The sequence below is a fragment of the Lissotriton vulgaris genome, chromosome 10, assembly GCF_964263255.1.
Source record: "Lissotriton vulgaris chromosome 10, aLisVul1.2, whole genome shotgun sequence".
NCBI classification, from domain to species: Eukaryota; Metazoa; Chordata; class Amphibia; order Caudata; family Salamandridae; genus Lissotriton; species Lissotriton vulgaris.
In genome coordinates, this window is record NC_141698.1 from 687635460 (window position 1) to 687661515 (window position 26056).

Consider the following 26056-nt stretch of genomic DNA (forward strand, 5'->3'; position numbering starts at 1 on the left):
CTACATCGCGGCAAAGATCTGGAACGAACTCCTGCTCAACATCAGACATTCCTCCACTCTGCACACCTTCAGGAAAAGCCTCAAGACCTGGATCTTCGGCTGATTCAGAGCTGCACGACCCAACCCTCTAGTGCCTTGAGGCCATCACGGGTGAGTAGCGTGCTTCACAAATCCCTGATTCATTGATTGATTGTAAATTCGACTAACCCTACATTGTAAATATAACAAAAATAATCATCTGACAACAACTACTTCTTAAGTCACTATCAATCAGGCTTCAGACCACACTACACCATGGATGAAGACACAATTGAAATTGATCTTAGTTGTTTTTGGACAGAGACAAAATTTGTTCTGACTTGAAGACTTAAGAAAAACACATCGGATCAGAAATACAAATTAGTATATGTTAGGCAAACAACATAGAACATTGGATACATTATTTTATAATGAGTGGGCATTAATATGTTACTCAACATTGACAATTGCTTTTGTAAAAGAAAGAAGGAATAGGGAGTAGGAATCTAAAGAAATGAAAAGTCATTCCTGAAACAAAGAAAACCGGCCTGAAGGAGAGTGAAAGGGGAGGCTCTGAACTATAAAACATTAAGCCCCAGGTTTACTAGCTCTTAGATCCAGATAATTGTTACATTTGTAACACGAAGATAATGCAATGTGTTATTCTCGAGTATTCTATCCAAAGCAAATCAGGATTTGCATTGGATAATTTTCCAAACTAACACCAAATTGTAGTATGCGCTGCTTTGCGTTACCTCACATCAAGCGGCGTTCCATGGGTAGTACATAGGCATCCCAATGCAACCATGAGTTTTGATGCACATCCCTATCTAAAGACATTCATAGTCAGGGGTTTGCTGCAAAATCTTATGCCTTCTAGAGGCAGGCGTAAGGAGGAGAAATGTTTCATTTTGCCTTGATTTTCCAACTTTGCATGCCTGCTGTACTGTGCTGTACATATACAAAGGGGGAAAAGTGTCAAACAATATTTTGTATTGAAAGGGTCCCCTTCAGTTCAAGCACCATTCCTTACAGAACGCATATACTCTTGCACTTAGGTGCAAGGGTATGTGCATTTGCATATGGCAGCTTAAAGTGCATATATGCAGGGCGAAAGGAAAACAGAACATCGCAACTTTATTTGCTGTGGTGCGTTGCAAGGACTTTTTGTAAATCTGTGCCCCAAAGTCATTGTAAGAGTGCAATTTCCTACAATGGCCGATTAGGAGGTGGTTAGAGTAGGGAAGTTAAAAAGTGTTTAATAGTAGAAAGTAGAGCTTTCGACTCATTTCACGGTCTGAGATTTAGGACTGACTGATTCGTATTCATATGTTTCTCTTATATATATATATGACTAAGGGATAATAAAGGAGACTTCACATTAAGATCATATTTTCGTTTGTTAAAGACAGAATGAAAGGCAATCATAGTTAAATACCAAGGCTCAAAGGATTAACAGGTAAGTAAATAAACAGTTGCAAGTCTTGATTGATGGATCAGTTTCTTTTCTTTAATTCATAATCCTTTCTTCTTATTTTCTCCCACATATGTGCAGCCTAAGAGTTTTACCTTAAAAAAAGGCTTAGTGGGGCGTGGCTACGCAAGCGGAGATGGCGGTCGCAGCTTGCTAGAGCTACCGCCGGCCCGCCATTAATCCGGCAATTTATCCTGGTCCCCGAGCCCACAAACCCGCAACCAGAACGGGACTACTGTTACTGGAGGCACCAGGGACCATCCGGTGTGCTCGGTGGTGATCCCGCGCTCCTAAACGGAACTGGGCAGCGGAGTGAGAGGTGCGGCCTGGTGGACTGCGGAGCAGCCGGGGCCTCGATTTTAGTGGAGCTGTGGAGTGCGTTGCCTGGCCCGGTGACGGCCGCGGCGTCCGCTTGTCCTGAGGCCGAGTGACTGCTGGCAATTCTTCTCCCGGGGCCCGGCTGGGCCGGGAGGAGGTGCGGGCGCAACGAGCGGACCGGAGCAGCTGCGGCGGCCTGGTGGCACAGGCACAGCCGGGACCTCGATTTTCGCGGCCCCGTGTCTACCCGGGGCCTGCGGCCTCGGAGGGAGGCGGACGTCCTGGCGATCCTGACCAGCGGTGGACGGACCGAGGCACGGCTGATCTGCGGACCGACTGGCAGCAACAGTGAGTAGTGGCCCTCCCCCCACCCCCCCAGGCCCGCGGTTCAGAGGAGACACCGGCGCGGTGGCGCGGGACGCAGTGGGTCCACACACCTTCAGGGAGAGCGACACTGGTCGCGGAGGGCCCTGACCATCGGCGGCTGGGGGGGCAGCTCTTGGGGGCAGTTGCTGAAGTCCGCCCTGCTCTATATCCGACACTGGGCCATACCGGAGTGACTTTTCCGGGACTCCCCTTCCAGGGGCCAGCGACTGTCTATTGGTCCCTTAGGCTGAACTTTAGTACACGCAGTTGAGGTCCCGTATATCTCTTCGCTTCTACGTGGCCCCTGTAACCGTGGCAGCCATGACCAGAGGAGGTGGAGGCCTCACAAAGCAAGCGACGATCGATAAATTTACGGGGCCCAGCGGGGGCCCTGGACCATCGGGGGTGGTCCACCTGGAGGGGGGCCGGACAATGCAGCCCTTATGGCGGCCATCACTCAATCGAGGGACATGCTGGATGCCAAAATAGGGGCAGTTGGCGCAGATGTGACCCTGTTGCGCCAAGACTTGAGGAATGCAGTGGCACGTATTACAGAGGCCGAATCCAGGGTGTCGGTAGTGGAGGAGGACGTGAGTGCCCTAAAAAAGAAAATGGCAGCGATGGAGGCAGTGCAGCGCAGCACAGCGCTCCGTGTGGAAGATGCAGAAGGGCAGGCACGCCGTAACAACCTCCGTTTCCTTGGCTTTCCGGAGCGCTGTGAGAAGGGCAGCATGGAACAATTTCTCACGCAGTGGCTGGAGACATGGATGCCCCCAGGGACACTATCTGCCTGCTTCGTCATTGAAAGGGCACACCGCGCCTTGACGCAGAGGCCACCCGAGGGTGAACGCCTAGGGCGGTAATCGCTAAGCTGCTGAATTATCATGACAGAGACGCCATACTGCGGGAAGCTAGAGCCAGGGAAGCCATCCTGTATGAAAACCGAAAGATAATGATTTTCCCTGACTACACCAAACTTGTACAGCAGCAGCGCCACTCCTTCATGGCCGCAAAGGCGAAGTTGCGAGGTCTTAAGCTCCAGTATTCCCTGCTGTACCAAGCGCGCCTGAGAGTGATCTTCCAATCACAGACACTATTCTTTGATACTCCGGAGGACCTCTTCAAATGGACAGATGAAACGGTGAGACTCAGGCCGAATTCCCAACCGGGGCTTAATCCGGGCTCTCCCGAGGGGTCGCCGCGGGCGCAGAGAGACCAGACGGCGAAGAACAGACGAAACAGGCGCTCCAAATCACGCAAGCGCTCGCCCTCAGTCCATGGCACGCAGGACAGTGGAAGAACCGAGGATTCGGAGCAGTCTGGAACAGATCACTGAGGACTCTGGAGCTTTGGCTCCCTCTTCTGCCTTTAATGCCGCAGATCCTAGCTGGCTGCGCCAGGTCGCCTGGGGCTCATTGACATGATAGCCCTATCGCTGCCTTCGGGCTACACTGCTTATGTATACTGCTTATGGAAGGAGTTGTGGGGTGGGGGGTTCGGGGACTACATGATAGGGCCTACCACTCTCCCCTCAGTGAGAGGGACACTAAGGGAGGGGGGGTGAGTTCACTGTTTTTCTTATTTTTTGGGGATGTTGGGATCCATTGGTATGGGTGGGCCCGGGCCCTCGGTTTTGGTCTCGGGACTACCCATGCCGCGACAGGTACTTCATGGTTCTTTGAGGTATAGGGTGGGGGGAGGTGGGGCAAGGGCGGCCGGGGCAGTGGCTGCTGAGTTGGGGATGGGGACTGTTTGGGATTGTGGGACTGTGGGGTTGGTGGGTGTTGTGGGAGTAGAAGGTAGAGAAGGGGAGGTGGGGGGTTCAGTCGGGTTGGGATGTTGGGGCAGGGGGGGAAGACTGCATGTGTGTTTCGCAATGATGTTCTGTACGATGTGCGATGGGTGGTGTTGGCGCAAGGGGCCGACATGGTGGATCCCAATGGACTATGGCTGACACGACTCATGGACTCCCGGAAGACTCTCTGCGGGTGATTACGTGGAATGTCAGGGGTCTATTGGACAAAATTAAACGTGGGGCAGTGCTGCGCTGGGGGAAAAAGGAAATTGCTGATGTGCTGTTGCTTCAGGAAACTCACATGATGGGCACGAAGGTCCTGGGCCTGCAGGGTTTTCCAGGGGGTCTAGGGAGTGGCCATTTTGATACACCGCAGGGTGGCATACGTCCACGAGCAGCAGTGGGTGGATCCTCAGGGTCGTTACCTCTTTGTTAAGGGCATGGTGGGCACGAAGTCTGTGGTGTTTGGGAGTGTCTATGCCCCCCCCCCCTGCAATGGGCCCTGGCTGAGAGGCTGTTTGCTGTGTGGGAGGATATATCCGGGTCACTGGCGGTGGTTGGGGGGGATTGGAATGACGTGATGGACATATGTGTGGATCGCCGGAGGCGCCAGGTGGAGACTGAACCCCCCCCCCTTCCCCCCACCTACCAAGCTGCACGCTATGATTGAGGGGCTGGGCTGGGTGGATGCTTGGCGGCATATGCACCCTGCAGTACGCTAGAATACCTATATCTCAGCAGTGCATGGCTCCTTATCGCGGCTGGATTGTGTGTTTGTTCCTAGAGAGTGCTTGGACAGGGTGAAGAGCGCGGACATCTTGCCGAGGGGTCTGTCCGACCACTCCCCAGTCTCAGTTAGAGTAGACCTCCTTCGGAAAAGACAGCCGTTTCGATGGAGAATGTCCTCGTGGCATCTCCTGCAACCCGCTTATGCTAAACACTTGCGTGAAACCATAGACCACTACTGGCGCGAAAACCTAGTGGAGGGGGCCGATGTGGGGGTGGTGTGGGAAGCTATGAAGCCTACCATACGGGGAGTAGATATCGCATGGTGCTCCGCAGCCCGTCGGAAGCGTCGAGAACTGATTACGAAGGCGGCTGCGCGAGTGGCGACCCTGGAACAGGAGAACTGTGAGGGGAGCGACGACGTCGGGCTGCGACTGCTTCTGCAGGCACAGCAATCGTACGCATCTATGTTGATGGATGAAGCCAAACAGGCGTGGCTGGCCACAAGAAGTAGAGTGTACCAATGGGGGGACAAGTCATGCTCAATGCTCCATAGACTGTGCCAGCACAGCTTCCAGCCCCCAACGCTGCCGGGTCTCGCAGATGATAGTGGGGAAGTCCTGACCGACCCACGCGAATTGGCGGCGAGCTTCGCCGCCTATTTTACAGCCCAGTACGCCCCGTGTGACCAACTGTCAGGGGACGAGCTGGCCCAGTTTATCGCAGAATTGCCGCCTGTACAAGTATCGGATGAGACCAGGAAGGCCCTAGATGCACCGCTTACATTGGAGGAGATGGGCGACGCCCTAGGACAACTCAATGCTGGGAAGGCCCCTGGCCCGAATGGATACCCATGCGAGTTTTTAAAAAATTTTCATGTACAACTAGGGCCACATTATCGCCGGGCGCTTGAGGTGGCACGTGAATGGGGCGTACTGCCCCCGGACTGGCGCCATGCTGAAATAGTGGTCTTTCAGAAGCCTGGTAGACCCCCCGATAGTCATGATTCGTATAGGCCCATCTCCTTAATTAATATTGAGGCTAAGATCTTGGCCAAGGCCCTGGCGAACCGACTTTCCCCACATATCACAGATCTGGTCCACTCGGACCAGGCCGGATTCATGCCCCACAGGGCAACGAGACATAACATCCGTCGTGCTCAAGCGGCGATCAACGCCATTGGGGTCTAGGGGGACCAAGCGGCATTATTGCTGGCCGACATTAACAAGGCCTTTGACTCTGTTAGCTGGTCGTATTTATTTGCACTCTTGCCTTGTCTCAACCTGGGCCCAGTGTTCTTGTCGTATATCAAGCTCCTCTACACAGACATCACGGCCTGGGTGCGGGTCGCAGGGGCGGTGTCAGGGACATTTCGCATTGGCCGTGGGACCAGACAGGGATGTCCTCTCTCCCCCTACTTGTTTGCTCTGGCCATGGAGCCCCTGGCTGCCAGGGTGCGCCTTGATGCGCTGATACGGGGCTTTGTGTGGACTGCCACCCTTTCGGATAGAATTGCGTTATACGCAGATGATGTCCTCTTCTTTCTTACCGACTTGCAGCGCTCGGGCCCGCGTGTACTAGAAGTTATGCAGCGGTTCGGGGAGGCCTCAGGCTTATACCTAAACCTGCATAAATCCACTCTATGGGTGCTAGGAGGCGGCGCAGTAACAGATCCCTGGGCGTCCGGACTGCGGAGGGCTACGGATGGTCTGAAGTACCTGGGAGTGTTTCTCTCCGACTCAGCAGACATTGCCTGGGAACGCAACCTACTGCCCGTCTGGGAGCGGGTCCAGACCGATATAAAAACTTGGTCTCGAATGCCCCTGTCAATTTTTGGCAGATCTGCGATCTTCAAGATGGTTGCCCTCCCGCGCCTCCTATACCAGCTGCAGAACCATCCCTATCCGATCTCAGCCCAGTGGTTTAGGCAGGTCAACTCGGTCTTAGGCCGCTTTCTCTTGGCTGGAGGAGCTGCCAGAGTGGCACTGCGTACGTGCTTTTTGTCCACCTACTGTGGGGGTCTGGCCACCTCGGACCTGCAGTCCTACTACCAAGCCGCTCATCTCCTGATTCTGAACGAATGGTGGTACGGTGACAGTGGAGATCCGGCCTATGCCCTGGAACGCACATTGATGGGAGATAATTCGCTTCACGACATCCTTTACTCACCCCGGCTGCGCCGCTCGTTGCCGAGGGTCACTAGGCTTGTCTTTGCTATCTGGCGGCAGGCCTTGCGCCGTATGGGCTGGTGGGGCAGGCTGACCGCGGAAACGCCGCTATGGCGTAACGGCATGCTACCAGAACTGTCTAAGCTGTCAGGTTTCGATGGCTGGGACGCAATAGGTATCTCGCAGCTAGGCCAGGTGATGTCCGGGACGACGCTCAAATCCTTCCAGGCGCTTCGCACCGAGTTTGATATGCCCCAATCTCAATTTCTCGACTCACTCCCTGACTTCAGCCCGATTGAGGCGAAGGTTTTCATGGGCGACCTTGGGGATAAAAAAGTGTCGCGTATTTACCAGACAATGGTCACCCACTGCTCCTCCGCTCTTCTTCCGCTAAAGACAACCTGGGAGGCGGATATTGGTCCGTTAGATAAGGATGATTGGTGGGAGGCCCTAGAGTCCCCGAAGGGAGCAGCTATTGCAATGTGGTTTCGACTCATACAATTCAAGATTCTCCATAGGGCCTACTACACCCGTGAGCGTTTGTGGAAAGCGGGTCTGATTGAGTCCCCGGAGTGTCTGCGATGTGGGATGGAGGTGGGCACGTTACTTCACACGGTATGGTCGTGCCCCAGACTGGTTGGCTTCTGGAGAGGTGTGTGGAGCTGCCTGTCGGAGGTGCTGGGATGGACCCTCCCCCGCACTCATCGCCTGGGCCTGCTGCATATTCTGGAGGGGGTGGGTGGCAACATCTACAAGCGACACTTGCTCCTCCTAGGGCTGGTGGTAGCCAAAAGAAACCTGGCCCGAGCATGGAAGGATGTGAGACCCCCCCCCCCTGAGTGCATGGAAGGCTGGTATAGATTTCTGTATGGGTCTGGAGCGACCGATTTTTGACGCACGGGGATGTCCCCGCAAGCACTTTAAGGTGTGGAAGAGATGGGCGGACTACAGGGGCTTGACGCTGGACCCCCCGGTGGAACAAGAGGAGGACCTATAGTCCTATAGTGTCAGGTGAGCCCGTATCTTGCGCCTCAAATTGCCACATCAGGAACTTACAACAACACAATTTGCACACACATGCATAGGGTTAGGGCGGGTTCCAGGGAGGGGTCTGGGAGTTGGGTAGGTAGTAACTAAGGGATAAAGGTGGGGTGAATGTTTCTTGTATCCTTGATTTGCATTGGGTCCTCGGTTGGACACTTGGTCCTCTGTTGCAATTGTATCATAATGTCTGGTGGTATCATCCTGATTGTGGGGTGCCACCCTATTCTCATGTGCCCGTCTTTATCAATAAACTTGTTGTGAAAAAAAAAGGCTTAGTCAGGGGTGCAAGTGATAAAACTACATAAATATACACAAACATATACAATTCCTTATGATAATAACACTAATTACGAATGTAACATGCATAACCGAATACAACTAGCAAATATTTACAAAAGACATTAAAACATCTCATTCACAACTCCCCAAATTCAGGTGTCTCCTGGTTCTTAAGAGGAGTTAACAATTTATTGAAGTAATAACTGTATTCTTCCGAGCACTCAAACGTCATCAAGAAAAGTCCTTATGTAGTTTCCACTATTCTTTTTATTTTCCAATCATTCTTCATTCAGATCAAATCCAAATTTCAATCAAAAGTTGCTCGCAGCCAACGCGCGTTTCGTCAAATCCGTATAGGAAATTTTGACTTCTTCAGGGCTGCAACCCAAATAGTAACAATCAATCATAATTCGCACAAGTAAGTTTACAGAAATCATAAATATTACTCAAATCCTCAACATATCCAAAAATTATATATCATATTGGTTCCCACATTTCGAAACCCACACTGATAAACAACCGATATTATCACATTGATTTCTCCAAGAAGGAACATATCTGCCAAAGACATGAAATACAATGTACAACAAAGTCAAACAATTTATCACAAAATTTATCAAATCCACTAAATACGAGTTATGTATGTTCAATTGTTAAGTCTGAGGTTTGGGGCTCCCGATAACACCCACAGCTGACTGATCACAGGAATGTAGCTCACCTAGTTGGTGGTAGATGTCTACATTCAACTCTTCTCCTCTATGAATTCGTCTTCAGTCAATACATTCCTTATTATGTCATCATCTATAATTTAGATTAATATTTCAAATGTATGAGCAGTTCCTCATATACTGAATAATCATCACCTTTAAATTCAATGTAAATACGATCAGTGTTTCCACTCACCAAATAGTGTCCGGTTTTGTAGTATTAGTACTCAAAATTGTATGGATCCCAACCTTGTAAATTCCAAATCAAACTTCCAAAATACGTTTCCGTTTAAACCTAAAGTGAATTAATACGTGTATCAGTCTTATTATTAGTAAAGACATGGGACGGTTTCTGCTTCAGTTTAAATCAATTTATAAGTATCTCACCTCAAGGATCAATTTCTGACCCGTAGTATATATCCCGTTATATCTAGTCTTAGTAGCTTTGCTTCTCCATATGTATCACACGAGTCCGTGTCTAATAAAAGAAAAGTGGGTAATTTCATAAGTATCAAGTTTACCCTACTTTCTAACTTAGTTGTACAATTTAGAGGCTTCGTGCTCACCATTAGCGTGTCAATTCTGCTCCAACTTTGGCGTTCAGCACGGCCGCCATCTTGTAGTACCTATATATAGTCACCTAGTGCGGGCGCCATCTTGTAATGTCCTAGTACCATTACAAACGGATGGAAATTCAAAAGAAATTATAGTCCCGCCTGATTGTATCAATATCTATAACGGTTCTAATTCATCCGATCAGGTAGTGATCATTAATTTAAATTCGAAACCGTCTTACAAATCGTCATTATTATGTGTATATTTTTATGTGATCCTATATTCCTATTGTCTTGGTGACTGTGGTAACCAGTCCCCCACCTCTTCCTGAGCACCAATTTGATAACTTGATTTTGTACTGTTTAATGACCATACCTTAACTTGTGCTGTGCGCTCCTTTAAACCGTTACCAATTTTGTTGTAATTTATTGAAGTACTAAATATACGCAAAATAAATGTGTTTTATAACGTTATTTACCACACTAAAAATTAATACATACACAAGTACAACCATGTGTTCTGATCCGAACAAGACACACAGTGAAAAACAATGACATAAGCCCCTAGAGGTTATGGACCTCATACGACAAAATAAAGAGTGAAAAGGAAGAAAAAGAGGAAAGGAAAAGGAAAAAAGTGTGGAGGGAAGAATGTGGCAAAGAAAAGAGTTCCAAAAGGTATATAATAACAAAGGGACAGTCCCAAAGGATTTTGTGAGTATCCAAAACCAAGCGCCCATATTAGTGAATTCTATACAATGAGAGTGAATCTCCAAAGTATAAGGGTGATGTTGAGAAACAAATCAAGTATCTAATGCATGGCATGCCCTAATAGTCCTTCATCTCAAAGCCATCACAAAAGTGTGTAAGAGAAAACCCCATAGATTAGTAAGAGACTTTGTTTTATTCCTAATAATTCCCTTACAAAAATGTGTTAGACGCTCTGGAAGGGAAAAGATCTTCAATGAATGGACACACTTAATCACATCTGAGAAAGGGGGCAGAGTGGTAGTGGAAGGACAGGACATTTAGAATAGAAATGGTCCAAAATGAACACACAAATATTAGTCAAAAAGCCCCTTAATATGTAGGAATAAGTATAGGGAAAATGCATTCCCAAATGTTCAATACTCATATTCCAAAATTCACAAACCTTTCATAAGAGCTAAAACTATTAGCTTCACATTCTTCCAGCAATTCCAAAAAGTGCAAGACGGTGAGTCAAGTCCAGCCACAGACTGTGCAGGTAAGAGCGGTGGATCTGGGGTGGGAAAGATTTGACGACCACGATGGGAAATTACAAAAATAATTAATTTCCTCTCATTGTCGTGTGTTGAAATCCCATCCCCCCCACCCCCCCTGTTGCGTGTTTATCTAGGTTCCTGATCGATACTGTGACCTTATGCCCCTATTCGGCTATAAATCCATTATTCCCTATATTGGCATAACCGTTCAAGTGCGATTTTCTGAAAAGTCATCTCTGGCCTCACACGAACAGAGCCACATTCCAGCATAGTTCTCTCTGCCACTTCCTTTGCGACCAATTAGTGCAATGACAGAGCAGAAGTCACTATCTGATATTCCTAGATTAACACTCCGAGTTCTTCAACAAGATAAAAACTCAGCAAACCTGGAAATCCCCGCTTGCTGTGTTTTGATTAGTAATGGAACTCTAATGAGCAACTGATAACTATCACTTCCTAGTGACATCTTTAATTGACGTCTTATGTCCAGCAAACTTGCGTCAAACCCGGCACCTGTCAGGTATAAATATTACCAACGTTGCCTTAAGCAATTGCTGTTGTACGAGCTACTGTTGCTGATGCAAGCTGCCTGCAAGACCCCGTGTTGGTGAAGCTAGCACCCTGTCGCTGCAGCCTGCTGTCCCTGTGGTGGTGAAGCTGCTGATACCATTATCGCTGCTAAAGCGCGAACGATGGTGCAGTACGCTTAGGAGCTGAATAGCCGTCCCTCTGCGAAGACATCCAGCAGATTCCAGCTGCCCGCGGACGCTGTCCCCCCTCCTTCCTCGACGCGCTGAAGAGAGCCGCTGCCTTTCTCGTGCAGAGAAATCCAGCTCCGGCGTTTCCGGTCTGCCCTCGCGGGTGACTGGGATATCGAGAGTGACCCCTGAAGGAGATACCAAACCTCCATCATTCTATTCAGAGGTATGGTGTTGACTAAACCCTTAGATGAGAATTCTTGAAACAAACCTTGGCAAAACCAACTTAACTTAAAGCTACTTACTTACTCCCCTTCCACGTGTTAGGCTTAGGTCAGGCACACTGGGGTAGGCTTAGTTAGAAGCACCAGTTGAGTATGTTAGCCTAATGTATATATGACTGTATATATGTTTTATTACTTTTAAACCATTGTATGGCTAAGAAACCATATCAATGCTTTTACAGTTCTATTTCGCAATACTTATCTTACTGTACGTACTTTTTCATAATAACAATTCTTGCAATTGTGGCAATACATTTCTCTTGTACGAGAAGAAAGACTGTTCAATAAATGTTAACCTTTATTGACAAACGCCCGTCTCTCTATTCTCTACATCTCGTGAAAGTAAACTGCACTAGACTGACTGAGTGAAATACATGTCTATTGTTTCACACGACCCTAGAGATCGACTCTTGATCTGAGGAGCAAAGTTGTCATGTTGCACGGTTGTTGGAAAACTGAATCCCTTCTTGTCTGTGCCAAGGAAGCTGATCACTTCTTATGCAGAGAAGAAAGTTTCCAGTGACCTCTGAGCTAGTTGGTAACACAACCCAATTAAGTTTAGCATAGTCAGTGGAGGCCTGGAATATAAGCAGTTCCAGGTCGATACTACTGTTTATGTTATTCCAATGCGCAGGGCCTAGCGGGAAACTAGGAACTACACTACACCCCCAACCCAGCCCCACCGCCCCATGGCTCGTGCCTGCATGGGCCACGGCTGGCTAGTTCGTATCACCAATTATAACTTAATTTCCTCATATAATTCACAATATGATTCTCTTCTGTATAAAGAAGGAGAGACATAGGAAGAAACCATTCACTAGTCTGACATTTCCAGATTTGATTATTCATTGTAAATATTCACATTGCTAGTCAAATTAACTTTCGCACATCAACTATTCCCCAAATGTACAAGTATGATAAAGTCATAGATCACAAGCAGGCTGAAAAGACGAGGTGTAGATGCCCTAGAACCCATAACATTAACATAGTAGTCACCACAAACTCCTGCAAGTTACTGTTGCTACAATATCTTAAAGTCGCAGCATCCTGCGTGCCATATGAAAAATTTGTCACAAAATGAGAAGATATTTGGAAAATCCACACCATTAATACTGAAACTATACTTGCATGGTTCTTTCTAATTAAGGTACACAAAGAAAGGCTAAAAGAGCAGATCTTACATGCCACAAACCCTGACTACGGGGATTAAAATTAACATCCACCCGTATCCACGAGATGTCAGCCTTCAAGGCTGTGGAGCAAAACTAATAATATTAACTCACTCAGGTCCAGCGCAAAAAAGATCAAAACAGTCTTCCTGTTACTCGTGGGTTGGGATTGGACTTGCTAATTTTGACTCTCTAAATACGTTCCCAAAAACACGAACACTAGCAGCCACACTGGTGGTGATAAATGCCTCGAAAAAATCAGAAAGACAAATGAAGTGGAACAACCGAGTCACAAGAGAAACCTCACTCTGGGTGGGAGGGAGACTTAAAGAATTAGAATATATAGACTGCAAGTAACTTGCCACCATTTCCTTCCTCCAAAAAGAGTATGACTTACATCAGAAGCAATACCGCAAATATATGCAGCTGGCTTACGCATGGGGGGGGCACAGCGAATCTAGATGGAGGAACTTCCTGAATGTGCCCTGTTAGAGGGAAGACTCCTCATGGGAGAAATTATTGAGAAAGCAGTCTCCTGGACATATCGGCCCTAAATAAATAATAAGCCAGGCTCCTTCCTGAAACTAAGGACAAAGTGGGAACTAGACTTGGGAGTCTTAGATGACCTAGATTGGGAGGTTGCATTGATGCACCCGCGAGAGGTGGCCATTAAGTCACGACTCCGACTCATCCAATTTAAGTATTTACTTAGGACCTACTATGACATCCCTTCTACACAAAATGGAGAGTGCAGATGCACTTAGCTGCCTTAGATGCAGCGATGAATTTGGCACATATTTTCATATGACATGGGAGTGCCAGAAAAAACTGTACTATTGGGGAGCAATATTTGCGGAACTAGAGGAAATATTAGGAGGCAAGATACGTATGGATCCCAAATTTGTGCTGCTGGGCATACATACAGAAGCCGATCTCTCCCGGTCAAAATTAAAACTAATCAACCTGGGTCTAGTGGTTGCCAAGAGAGATTTGCCAAGCAAATGGGGGACGGCATAGAGGCCCACTGTAGAAGAATAGAAGAGGGCAATGGACCTGAATAGGACGGGGAAAAAACCTTTATGTAGCATGCGGATGTCAAAAAAAGTTAAAACAAATATGGAGTCCATGGTTAAATTACTATGGACTCACAGATAATCACCCCAGCCACATGATAGACCGGTGCAGATGGGGTTGGGTGGGAGGGAGTGATGGGACTGAGACACTGGGTGTTCGAGAAATATATAATGCTGGTTTATGTATCAATGTTGCACATGCCAATGCCTTTGAACTAATATGTTAATGTGACTGCTTAAATTGCTTAGAAGTATATGCTGTACCTGTGTTGAATTAATATAAAAAATGCAAATAAAGATATTTTAAAAAAACAAAACACAAACACGACCCCTTTCATGGGCACATGGTCAACACAACTCGGAAGTGTTACCACTTTCTCATGGAGAAACGTTGATAGACATCATATGTATGACCACAAGCACTAGACTGTTAACTTATGAGACCACAGCTCAGGGCCAGTGAATTCCATCACTGACTTCACGCAAGAAAACGTACGTATGCGTCTTGCGTCCGTCTCCAGACACTAGACTGTTACCATCTTGGATCCAAAATCGCAGGTCAGAAAAATCCATAATCGGCACAAAATATAATCCAATAATGACCTTAAAACAACTGAATTAAACGGGGGAGGACATCAGAAATAAAAAAAGGAAAATATATATTTTTTAATGTAATAGGGGAGACCAAAGATTCATCACATAGTCGAGTAGCACAATCAAGTTTATACACCGCATTTGCATCAACGTACAGTGCAATGCAGAGGTAGACGGTCTTAAATGTACTATGGTGGTTTTAATGGGTGCATATTAGTCAGCAATAGTGTGAGCATCTGATTGAAACTAGTGTGCCAAAGTATTTTTTCAGATTGTTAAACAAAAAAGTAGGCAAGAAGCTGTGTGGTTGAAGTGCAGAAGAAAGAGATCAGCAAGAACTTAATGAACCTGACCTGGACCACAAAAAGAGTTTGAGTCCTTTGACTCAAGCAAATGTTTAAGGAATAGTAGAAAAGGTTGAAAGAAGATGAATATACTAGGTGGGATTTGACTTTAAACAACGAAAAGATTAATTGGGGCAATTAGCACATCCAAAATATTCCCATGAAATAGTGCTTATAAACATTTGTACACAAGAGTGTTTCAACGGCAGGTAAGAAAGATTGTGTCAGCCATTATGATGAATATGAAACAAGTAATGTGCCCTTTGAAGTAGTGCTCAATAGTTAATAAATGATTTATTCTTCTGGCGGGACCTAAGTGAGCTGCTGTGTTGTGTTTCTTTTCCGCATCTCTCTTTGCCAAAGCGCCGGGATGCCCCCTGGGGTAGCTGTGCGCTATAAAAGAGTTTTAAACATAACATAACATTCAAATCAGTGCATAAAAGGTTAATGGTATTGAAAACACTTGAATTTCATTAAAGACTAACCAGTTAAATTAAAATTTGTGATAATCCCTACATACATAGGTGATAATTGGAGGGTATAAATAAAATGTAATGCATAAAGTTCCTATGTAAATGTTTATAAAATTGGAATGTCTTAACAAACACAAATGTGGATTGAACAACAGTCTGAAGATGTAATTTATGTATTTTGACAGGACTCTGCCAGCAAAACATTTTGAAAAAATTGCTGATCAAATTCGAGCTCATAATATTCACGCTCTTTTGGTTATTGGTGGATTTGAGGTACAATCTTTTTTTATGTGATTTATTTTGATTGTTAAATGTTTAAATTAGGTGATGTTGCACTCTTTCAGCTTTTCAAATTTGTTATTACACTGTCTTATTTCTTCTTTAGTCCTAATATTCAATACGACTTATAACATGTAGGAATGTTACTGAGATATAATTCATGTGCTTGTAATCTCCCATTTAGCAAAGGACTGGTAACGTCAGTTCAAGATGTGGTGAAGTCTTCTCATGAAATTATATATTTAATTCTAAAGTTGCAATACTTTCCTAGGGACAAAAATGTTGAATGCTTTATTTGAAGTTCAGCCACTGCCGGTTCTGATCAAACCAGCTTCACCTCAAATGCAATGATAATAAAATATATAATCTTGAGGCTCCCAGAAACCGCCCAAAAAGTTACATTTCATCTGAAGAAGACATTTAGAACTGTGAAACGTTGGCATTTTAAAATCTAAGCATTTTATTCTTACCAATCCAGGGAAACAAAAATAAACACCAGGAGCCGTATTATACAAGTGCCCCGAAGGCGCAATGGGCGGTTGTGCCTGCTTTGCGTGACCCCGGGGCACTGTGGTATTACAGAAAGGGCCGCGGACACTTGTGCGTTGCCTTCTGTAATACCAATAAGGCTGATGCACATAAAGCGCCAGCGCTATCTTCAGAAGACTTTCCCGCTTTTGCATGGGGGCATGACCCATGCAAATTAGGGAATTTCTTTTCCTCTGTGCCCGAGCCGTTTTACTGATGTGGTCGCAGAGGCAAAGAACCTCTCAGGAGGCACACTGACAGTGTGACACCTAAAAGGTTCCCCCTGACTGAAGCCCTCTGGAGGAGGGAAAGGGGGTTCAATAGACCCCCAGACATCCCTGGCTGCACCTGCCTGCAGGTAGATATCTAACCCCCTGACAGAGTGCCACCTGCACTATAAAAACACAGAATAGCTTCAAAGCAACCGCTCCGTTTTTCACCCTCATACGATGCATTTTCCTAGACTTTGCCGGGCGTACCTTTTAAATGTGTAATACGGCCCCTGGAATGTTTGGACACTCCTACAATACTATTTTCCAATTTAGCTCAAGTAGAAATTGTCAAAACATAGCATATCACAACAATGTAAGGAACGCAACATATGAGTTTGGAAAACACAGTGTTAATAAAGTTCCAGGTACTTTTTCTTTTTCAAAGTTAAATTATATGTTTTAAAACCTTTCATTTATTTTTTTACATTTACACTTTTAATATATATTGGGCAAGAGAGTATAATCAGGCTATAATCCCTCTATGAGGTGCTGGACAGATCAAAGATCTGTGCCCGAGAGGTAGTAAGGCACACTGCTCATGGTTTACCTGCTGTGCATTTATTAGGAGGGGGCCTGTTGCCTAGTCAGTCCGTCTCTTTCCTTCAATGGTGCTGTAATAAAAGTGCAAAACAGGCCTGTGGTTAGAGAAACTTACTCAGACAGAGAGAAACGCACCTAGATTGCAGTATGTCTTTTTCCAGTTTAATTCTTGGTAATTTTTGTGAGGGGCAGTGGTGTGTTGACCTGAAATACACCGAAATGTGGGGCACCTACGTACAGCCTAACCATTCCATGCTGTGATTTTCATCACTGCTCAGGGCTCTCTAGCTGGTCCCGCAATAGGAGTGGTGATTTCTTCCCAAATTATTGTTAGTTAGCAGTTACTATGGCATGAAGAACATTTCAGAAGCATGGAGTATGGTTTTCCAAAATTTACTTTCATAGACTAGGGTCTGATTCGGTTTTGTGGAGATGTGCCATTAGTATAGTGGATGTTACAATTTTAATGAACCATATCTTTTGGTGGGTGAGACTGGAGGGCTGTACCGAATTGCTAACTTATTTCTTCAGTAGGTTCAGCTGCCCATTACTGGCAAATGTACCATGAGGTAGGTGGCTGACAGTATCAAGTTCTTTTGGATGCCTTAAGAGTGGCTTAATTGAATTTTCAGACTGTATGCGTGTATGATCACACATCAGTGTAAGTGTATGCTGTGTAGTAGGGGTGGTCCATGGTGTGTCTTGCTGAGCAGTACAAAAGCCTTGTTAGTATGTCAGATGGACTGTAATTTGCAGTAATTAATATACTGCTTCAGACTGTGGTAGGTATGCATAAACTGAGCCACCAGATATTCAGAATGCAAAGCATTTGAACATATTTGTTCAGAGTCTTACAACGTACAAGAAAATAGTGAGAAACTTACTTGACTTCTGTTACTACTATTTTAGGAGTATATTCATAATTATTTTGAATTTAATAATCTCAGGATTGCTCCTAGATATTGATACAAGTAGTAAACATCTGCATGCGGAAATGAAAGGCATAAGTGCATTGAGGCTTAGGACCTAATTTAGATTTTTGCGGACCGGTAACTCTGTCACAATATAAATCACATAGGAATAAATGGAATATATATTTCAGCAGACTGGATATCCATCACACCAACCCCGTGAGTTATGGTGGTGTTCCATTCACATTTCCACCTTAAATGTCATGTTTAGTCCTGCCACTGATAAGACTGCATTTGCAAGTTTTTTTAGTTTAGGAAACTAGGGCCTGATCTAAATCTCGGCGGATGGGTTACTTTGTCACAATGGCGATAGATATCCCATCTGCCTAAATATATTCCAACAGGATATAATGGGATTTATATTTTGGGGGATGGGATATCCGTCACCTTTGTGACAGAGTAACCCGTCCTCCGAGATCTAAATCAGTCCCTAAATGTCACTTGTTGTTTAGTACTCACAAATATGTACGTTTGCTGGTGGTCACCTACTTTCACTGGCGGATTCACCCAGGAGTACCCAGAGACTTGTCTATGAAAGTAGATTTGCTCAGACAGAAATACCATCTATTGATGAGATTTCCATGTAAGCAAATCCGAATTGCGAGGATAAAATACAAATACTTCTGATACTGCAAACTTGGATTTTGCCCTCATATATTGTGTTTTTTTTAAACACACTGCTGGAGTTCGGCCGAGAAAATTTTAAAGAATCAGGTCAAAGTAAATCAGCAACTATATAACAAAATCAATCTAATATGCTTGATCAGAAGCAAAACAAGTTAAATCAAAAACAGGTCCGTAAAGAAAACAAAAGAAAATGTAATCTATTTAGTAACCATACTTAAACCTATTTTCATATGTATGCATGGGTGACTTTTAGCATATAATAGCAACTTACACTTTTTATTATCAAAATATTTATTAGAAAAACATCGCCTGACAATATTAGAAAGTGTTCCAAAAAAATTCCACCAGAGTGTTTCTAACTACCTTACATGAGATATTACATGAAAAGATTAATTTACACAAAAAGTTTTTCTATTTTTTCATGAAGAAGTAAAATACATTAAGATGTATATGTAGTCAAATGATAATTAAAATATAAACTGCATTTCCAGAATGAAGAATTACAGTTTTTTCTGTTTATCTTATGTTTGTATGTGTTTTGTGTCTGTTTAGGGGTTCCTTTGTGCTGTAAATGGTGTGCTGTGATACCAGTGGATCTCCCTATGGCCCAATCCATGTTTCTCTATTTTTCACTGCAACCATGTCTTTTTTTATCTCCTCACGCTATCCCCATGCCCCTCAGGCTTATTTGGGATTGCTGGAACTGTCTGTGGCCCGTGAAAAATTTGACGAGTTCTGTATTCCCATGGTCATGGTCCCTGCCACTGTCTCCAACAATGTACCGGGGTCAGATTTCAGCATTGGTGCAGACACTGCTCTGAACACAATAACAGATGTAAGTCTGAATGGGTGTTTGCATGTTCATGTAGTGTATGCAGCATGCACTAACACAGCTCTTTGGAATTGCTCTTGCCTAATAAAGTTTCAGCTGCATATTTAATCGGATGTGCCAGAACAGGCAAAGAAGTCTCATCTGTTTGTGGATAACAGTCATACTAAATTAACATTTTGGCACCGGATTATTGCAAGTGAATCATTGAAAGAGGAACTTTGCTAGATTAAGGCAACTAAACCAAAGTATAATAAAGCAGTATAACAAGAAGCCACATGAGGTTCAACAAGTGTCATTTTGGCTTTAGCTGCCCAGAGATTTTTAGGCTAGGAGAAAATGTATTTCCACACTCAGCTCAGACGCACTAATAAAAGTAGAGTTTCTAGTTTAATAAACGTATAAACCAAAAAAGTGTAAGGTTATGATAATTGTCAGCTATTTGTTCATTTACTCAAACATTAAAAGTTTGGCCAAACGTTTTGTAATTAGTTTAGTCCATCATTATTTATTTTGATCAAAATGTAAGTGGTTTATCAGAGCGATGACTAGGACTGGTCTGCTCTCTTCCGCCCTAATTCAAAATGTTTATTAAAGTTTCTTTTGAATGCAAGAGTAAGTGTTAGGCCCCATTCCCTGGTATGCATAATTATTTTTGCTTGCCGGGAATCGTCCATCATATTGTTGAAATTAATTTTTAAAAAATCCTTTTGATAGTGTAGCAGTTCTTTATTCTCTTTCTTAATGTATTCTGCTATTTTTCGTCACAAGAGCAATAAAAAAGAAAAGGCCTATGGACTACAATCTATTTCTTAAAGTATCTATAAAGCAGTAGTTGTGGAGCTGAAAGAGTTGGTAGTACACATAAAATAATATTTACATCGTACAATATACATTTAATTGCATTTATATCCCTTTTAGCAGCAGGTTATTTTGAATCTTACTATAAATTTCAAGTAAGCTTTCCAGTTCTGGCACTGGTCTATAAAATATGCAGTTGAAAGATCTTCTGCTAAGGAATGATTAGTGTATATACTTGCCTCTGTGCTTTGCTCTGCCTGCTCTCTATAAATCACTTCACCCGTTTTGCTATTGTAGGACATTGCATGTGCTGCAGGGTATGTGTTGACAGGTGTTGCAATACATTGAGCACTTGCCTGACAACGGAAGCCCTGTGTGTGGGTATGTAGATGCGTGTATAAATCTAACTATCTATCTATATAGATATATATAGATAGATATATATGTATAGATATATATTTATTTGTATATATGTGTGTATATATATATATATATATACAACAACTCCTTATCTTCTTTTTCACCCGTTAGAAGCTGCTAGTTTTTCTGCTTCCCATTTTAGAGTTAGATGCTTCACTTCACTGCAATTTGTCCATAAACCCAATGTATTGCTTTGTATTGATTTCCTTCGGAAAGGATATATTAACACCTCAGTTACAAAAGTACTTATGATGTAAATACATTGTTTGATCTGTAGATGTATCTAGAGCCATATGAATAGTTTTATTAGTATTTTTTTTACTCTGTGCCTGTTTCGTAACATCAATTTCATAATTATACAATCCAATTGGCACACTAAGACTGGCAGGTCTTTTGAAACCGGCCTACATGTAAGTGTATGTTTTGGAATCAGACTCCAGATTCATGTTGTTTTCCAAAATATGAAAAGGGAAACTGATTTACTAATAGATGTAATATATGGATCTTGAAATTCGTGCACAAAAACACGTTTAATTCTACTTTGTGGAGTATTTGTATGTCTCCGAAACCAAGTAAGATGAAAATAAAAATGAGCTCGTCTGTCATCTTTTACTGTTTTACTGTTACTGTTACTGACCAGCAGGTAAGTTTCTTATTGAGGCTTCAAAGAGGTTCATAGGAACACCAAGAATATATCATAATGAAAAAGAAGCAAAGTGGCCTAGAAAAATGAATAAGTGAAGACATGCTGCTGGCTGGTTGTGAATACATGTATGGGACATTTGGCGGCATAATGCGAAGAAGCACAAGGATGTTCAAGAAAGGCTTGGTCCGTGTGGCACACACCTCTGGATTGCACAGTCTTCTCAACCTGCTTCCATAGTACAGTAACCTGGAAAACAGAGATATACAGTTGGAGGATAAAGCACAGATCTCCCTAATGGTGGTCTATTAGTGACAACCAAACAGCCTGCCCTTCTTCAAGAATGTGGCATGGGTGGATGAGTTATGCCCAGCAGTAATTTGTAGCAATGAAAAGTAGCGTCACTTCTCTTGGCAGGCTCTGAGTAAAATGTCTCACCAGATTTAGTAAGCTGGCACAAAACACGATTAAGTAAAAGAAAATTATTCCAGGCATTGGTATATTACTGAGCCTCGTTTAAGTCTAATCAGAATTGCTCCTATATTGTAACATGAAATATTTAAGAGAAGGCAAGGCTAACTTAAGACTAATTTAAAGGGACAAACCAGGAACCAAAAGCCTTATTCTACTTTGAGTGCCTGTCCTGACGTAAACAAAAAAAACTTTAGACGGAGGAGTTCCTTTCACCTAAAGGGATTAAAGATCACCCAACACTTAGATGGTCATGGAGCCTCATCTAGTTTCAATTTCGAAAGAGACAAACAGCAGGGTGAGAAGCAACAGCAAGGCATTTATATTTACGTCCACATCTGCCTAGCCAATCTTGGAGATGTTTGTGTGGGTTGCTCAATGAATCCTCACTTCCCCTCCAAACAAATGCAGATCGATGTCAGCCGCAGGACTTATCCAGCCTGATAATGTAAGAGGTGTCTCATCCCTGGATACCATGCCTGATCTTCCTGGAACATCTATTGAGTTGAGACAAGCAAGGCAACCGTATCCGTAAACTCCACTGCATTATAGGAACATTACCTCACATTTTTTTAGGCAGACACCCATTTTTTAACATACACCTTCATCATCACAACAGCTAGGAATGAAAAAAGGCCTGGTCTAAAAAAATGCACAGGGTCCTCATACAGTAGCAATTCTGGTTCTCTAAATCATGCAAGTGCTATTCCATAACTATGACAGACTCACATACAGCAACAGTTTTATATGTCAGTTTACCATTTTGATGGCCGACAAATGGGGTGTATAGGACAAGTATCAGGGAGAAGGCAAGAGAAGTGTTGGGGGAGTGAATTGTCCCTCTTCAAAACTCCCTACTTTAAACTCAACTCTAGAGTTAGTAATCGAAGATCGACTAATTAATTAATAGTACCAGAGAAACATTTGCTGAAATGTTTTATACAGCACAGAGTGATGGATGGAAATGCTTAGTGCTCTGGACATATTTGATGTCATAATTTTATTATTAGTTTGTGTAAGAAGAAGAGGGTATCCCCGACTAGAGTTCCTAATTCGGGATAAGTATAGTGTGTGGAAGAAAGGTAATTAGGAACTGGTTTGAAAAGAGGGGCAAGGCGGACAATTGACTGAAAGGACCAATGGAGAGGTGTGATACAAAAATAAGAATTTTATTTTATTCAATTAGCAGTATGATAAAAAACATGAAAAAATTATTTGTAGTATACAATTGATAAAGAATGAAAATCATGTGCCTATCTCCCCTATACATGTGATTAATCTACATATATATACATTTTATACATATCTTGAGATGGTTCATTTATACTCAAGGATGGAGAGAAATGGATGTTTCAGCACATTATATATAAAAACATGGCTAAATATGACATCTACGCGCGTTTCGGCTGGGGGCCTTCATCAGGGAGCCATGTGAGTATCCAAGTGGACCTATATATATGGGAAAAATATAAACAATAGTGGTGTTTGTCAACGTCCTTAAAGGTGCCCTAAGTTATATACATGTTAAAACAATGAGACAATATCATATAGTACATTTTTACAGTGGTATACAGTTTAACAATAATATCTAAAAAGAGAGTCGTACAAAAGAGCAAGATTCTTTGACAGACAGCACTTACTGACCCCCCAGAACAAAGAACCACAATCCAAGATGGTATTTGTTACCAGACACTCCACAATGAATGCAAAACTCCAACAAATCATATTCTCCAATTGGCATATCCTCAATGCCACTAAGCCCAAAGAGAGCCAGCTTCCAAAGCCTATGTTTGCCTACAGGAAAAATAAAAACTTAAAAGATCTGGTAGTAAGATCAAGAATGAGCACTAACAAAACACCTTCTACTCAAAGAACGCTCACTGACCTTAGTCCAGTAATAGGTAACTATAAATGCCTGGACTGTACAGCCTGCGAATTTGCTATAGAAACCAAAGAGCTTAATTTCAACAACTATAACATCAGCTCTCGAACTCTGACCAACTGCAGAACCACTAACGTGGTCTATCTTTTACTCTGCCCATGCAATATTGGCTATGTAGGCGAGACATCCCGTATGATGTCAACACGCCTGTCAGAACACAGATCAGCCATCCGCACAGGCAAAACACAGGCTCCTCTAGTCAAACACTACCAAGAAGCCAACCATACCCCCAACGACATCCGTTGGTTCATCCTGGAAAAAATCCACAAAACATCTGGTCCATTAAGCACCCAAGTGCGCAAATGTCGCGAGGTATACTGGATTTTCACCTTAGGTACCTATCAAAAGGGCATGAATAACGAAATCCCATGGGACCAAGTACTGAAATACAATTATGGTTAAATGTCCCACAGTTCCACCAGTACGGATACAGTTCATCTTCCTCCCCTACCCACAGTCATTCCAGTATAGACTTGTACCACCTTTCACCCCTTTCTAAAATTCTCCCTTCGTAATATGTCTGTCACCCCTTGGCACAAACAGGGACACCTTTATACTCTAGCTCGCCTTTAAACACCATTCCAATATGTCCGCCCTGTTCGCGTCAACACAGGAGGCTTTTTTCATAACATAGTCCGTTATCTATGTTTACACTGCCCCTAAGGCGCCAACTCATGAAACCGAGTACGAGGGCTGTATATAACCGGCATCATTTCCCTGCCCAGACTCTACCCTATTCCAGCGGACCATATGCCGGCAGACCCCACAATCGGAATGAATACGATGTACAACGCCTAGGTAAGCAAACCGGACGTAGCCCCTTCGCATACTAAATAGCGTTCATATGCGCCCATCCGTTTTTCAGCTCCATTAGTAAACGCGAGCTTTGCATTTCTCTCTCCCCCCTCTCAACTATGTAGATTAACCGCACCCCGCCGTCTTGATCACGAGCGGCTTTGCAGACTCCCCACGGAACACTCAATGGGCGAATTTTAAAGGTAATGCGCGACTAAATATCATGCTTGATCTGCTCTCTTACTGCCGCTCTGTGAACTTAATATACTAATGCGCTGTCCATATCCCCACCTTTGATGCACTGTGCAGATTGACCAAACCCCGGCGCCCAGATAACGAGCAGTATTGCAGACCCCCGCAGAACACCCTACGAATGTAATCTAGAGGTAACACACGTTTCCATATCACACCGGTTCGGGTTTCTCACTGCCAATGTGTGGACACAATGTCCTTATGCACCGCTTTTATCCCCGCCTTGATTTACAGACGGTCAGCATAATCAGAATCAGCAAGACCGTCACCTACAAGACCCCCGGTTGACAACACACGTAATCTAAAGGTAATTGGATATAAGTATCCAATCGCTCTACACTGTTATTGCTGGCACCCGTTTGTTTTTAGCAGTATGTAATATCAAGTCTTTTAACATTCAGGTCCCTGATGTTATCCACTTCACCCATTCTCCATGCTTGGAATTACCATAATTTGTGAAGCCGAGTGACCATCCACACAAGGTAATAACGTCACGCTACCCATCTCAGTATACCCCCATACCATCAGCTATACCTTTTCCTCTAAAAAGCATTTCTATGCCTTCTCTTTTGAACAGCCCAAAATAAGTGAGGCGTCCTCCGAATGCACGAAAGACCCACGCAGCCGAATAAACCAATAAGGTACTAGCCTTCCTCACATGCCTATAGACCGGCCTCAAAATATCCCTAGATATAAAACTTTAGTCTTTCATTAAATTCTCTTGCAGCCATCAAGGTCTATATTCAAGCACCCTGCCATTCCATCTCTTTCCTGCCACCTCTTTGTGTGAAAATCTTCCACACCCACCGCTTCAGGTATAAACATGTCATTATTAATTTTTCTTATCCATTAAATTCCCACCTCCTTCCCTCTACCCTCTGTTCTGCTTTCTCTTTTGGACAAACACATACCTCATTTTACAGACAGCTGTTCCTTAACACTCGTTGTAAGTAGGGACACCCCACTACTTAGGAAGATGTTTTTTTAGACCACCCTATGTGTCCGCCCCCTTTACATTCTGTATTACCTAAGTATAAAGTGACTAGAGCCCCCTTTTTAGTACAATCTGAGGACTGCATTGTATATTATTGTATATTAATGTAAATACTAGGACAGGTTCAAGACTCCTTCTCTTTCTTTTTTAGATATTATTGTTAAACTGTATACCACTGTAAAAATGTACTATATGATATTGTCTCATTGTTTTAACATGTATATAACTTAGGGCACCTTTAAGGACGTTGACAAACACCACTATTGTTTATATTTTTCCCATATATATAGGTCCACTTGGATACTCACATGGCTCCCTGATGAAGGCCCCCAGCCGAAACGCGCGTAGATGTCATATTTAGCCA

General features: G+C 43.9%; 1 protein-coding gene and 1 long non-coding RNA gene across 5 annotated transcripts in view; both read left to right on the top strand.

Annotated features, from left to right (window-relative positions):
* Positions 1 to 26056, top strand: part of PFKP (phosphofructokinase, platelet) — a 332348-nt gene that overhangs the window by 259028 nt on the left and 47264 nt on the right. For 2 of the 4 annotated variants that reach the window (XM_086941516.1, XM_086941518.1), the window contains 2 exons: positions 15514 to 15601; positions 19228 to 19380. In XM_086941516.1, coding sequence (XP_086797642.1) covers positions 15514 to 15601; positions 19228 to 19380 — 241 coding nt within the window. The remainder of the gene's footprint in view (positions 1 to 15513; positions 15602 to 19227; positions 19381 to 26056) is intronic. The other 2 variants (XM_086941517.1, XM_086941519.1) reach the window with 1 other exon arrangement.
* On the top strand, positions 149 to 10159 carry LOC147688679 (uncharacterized). Its single transcript, XR_015300538.1, has 3 exons — positions 149 to 1603; positions 8186 to 8384; positions 9885 to 10159. It is a non-coding gene; the product is annotated as an uncharacterized LOC147688679 (long non-coding RNA).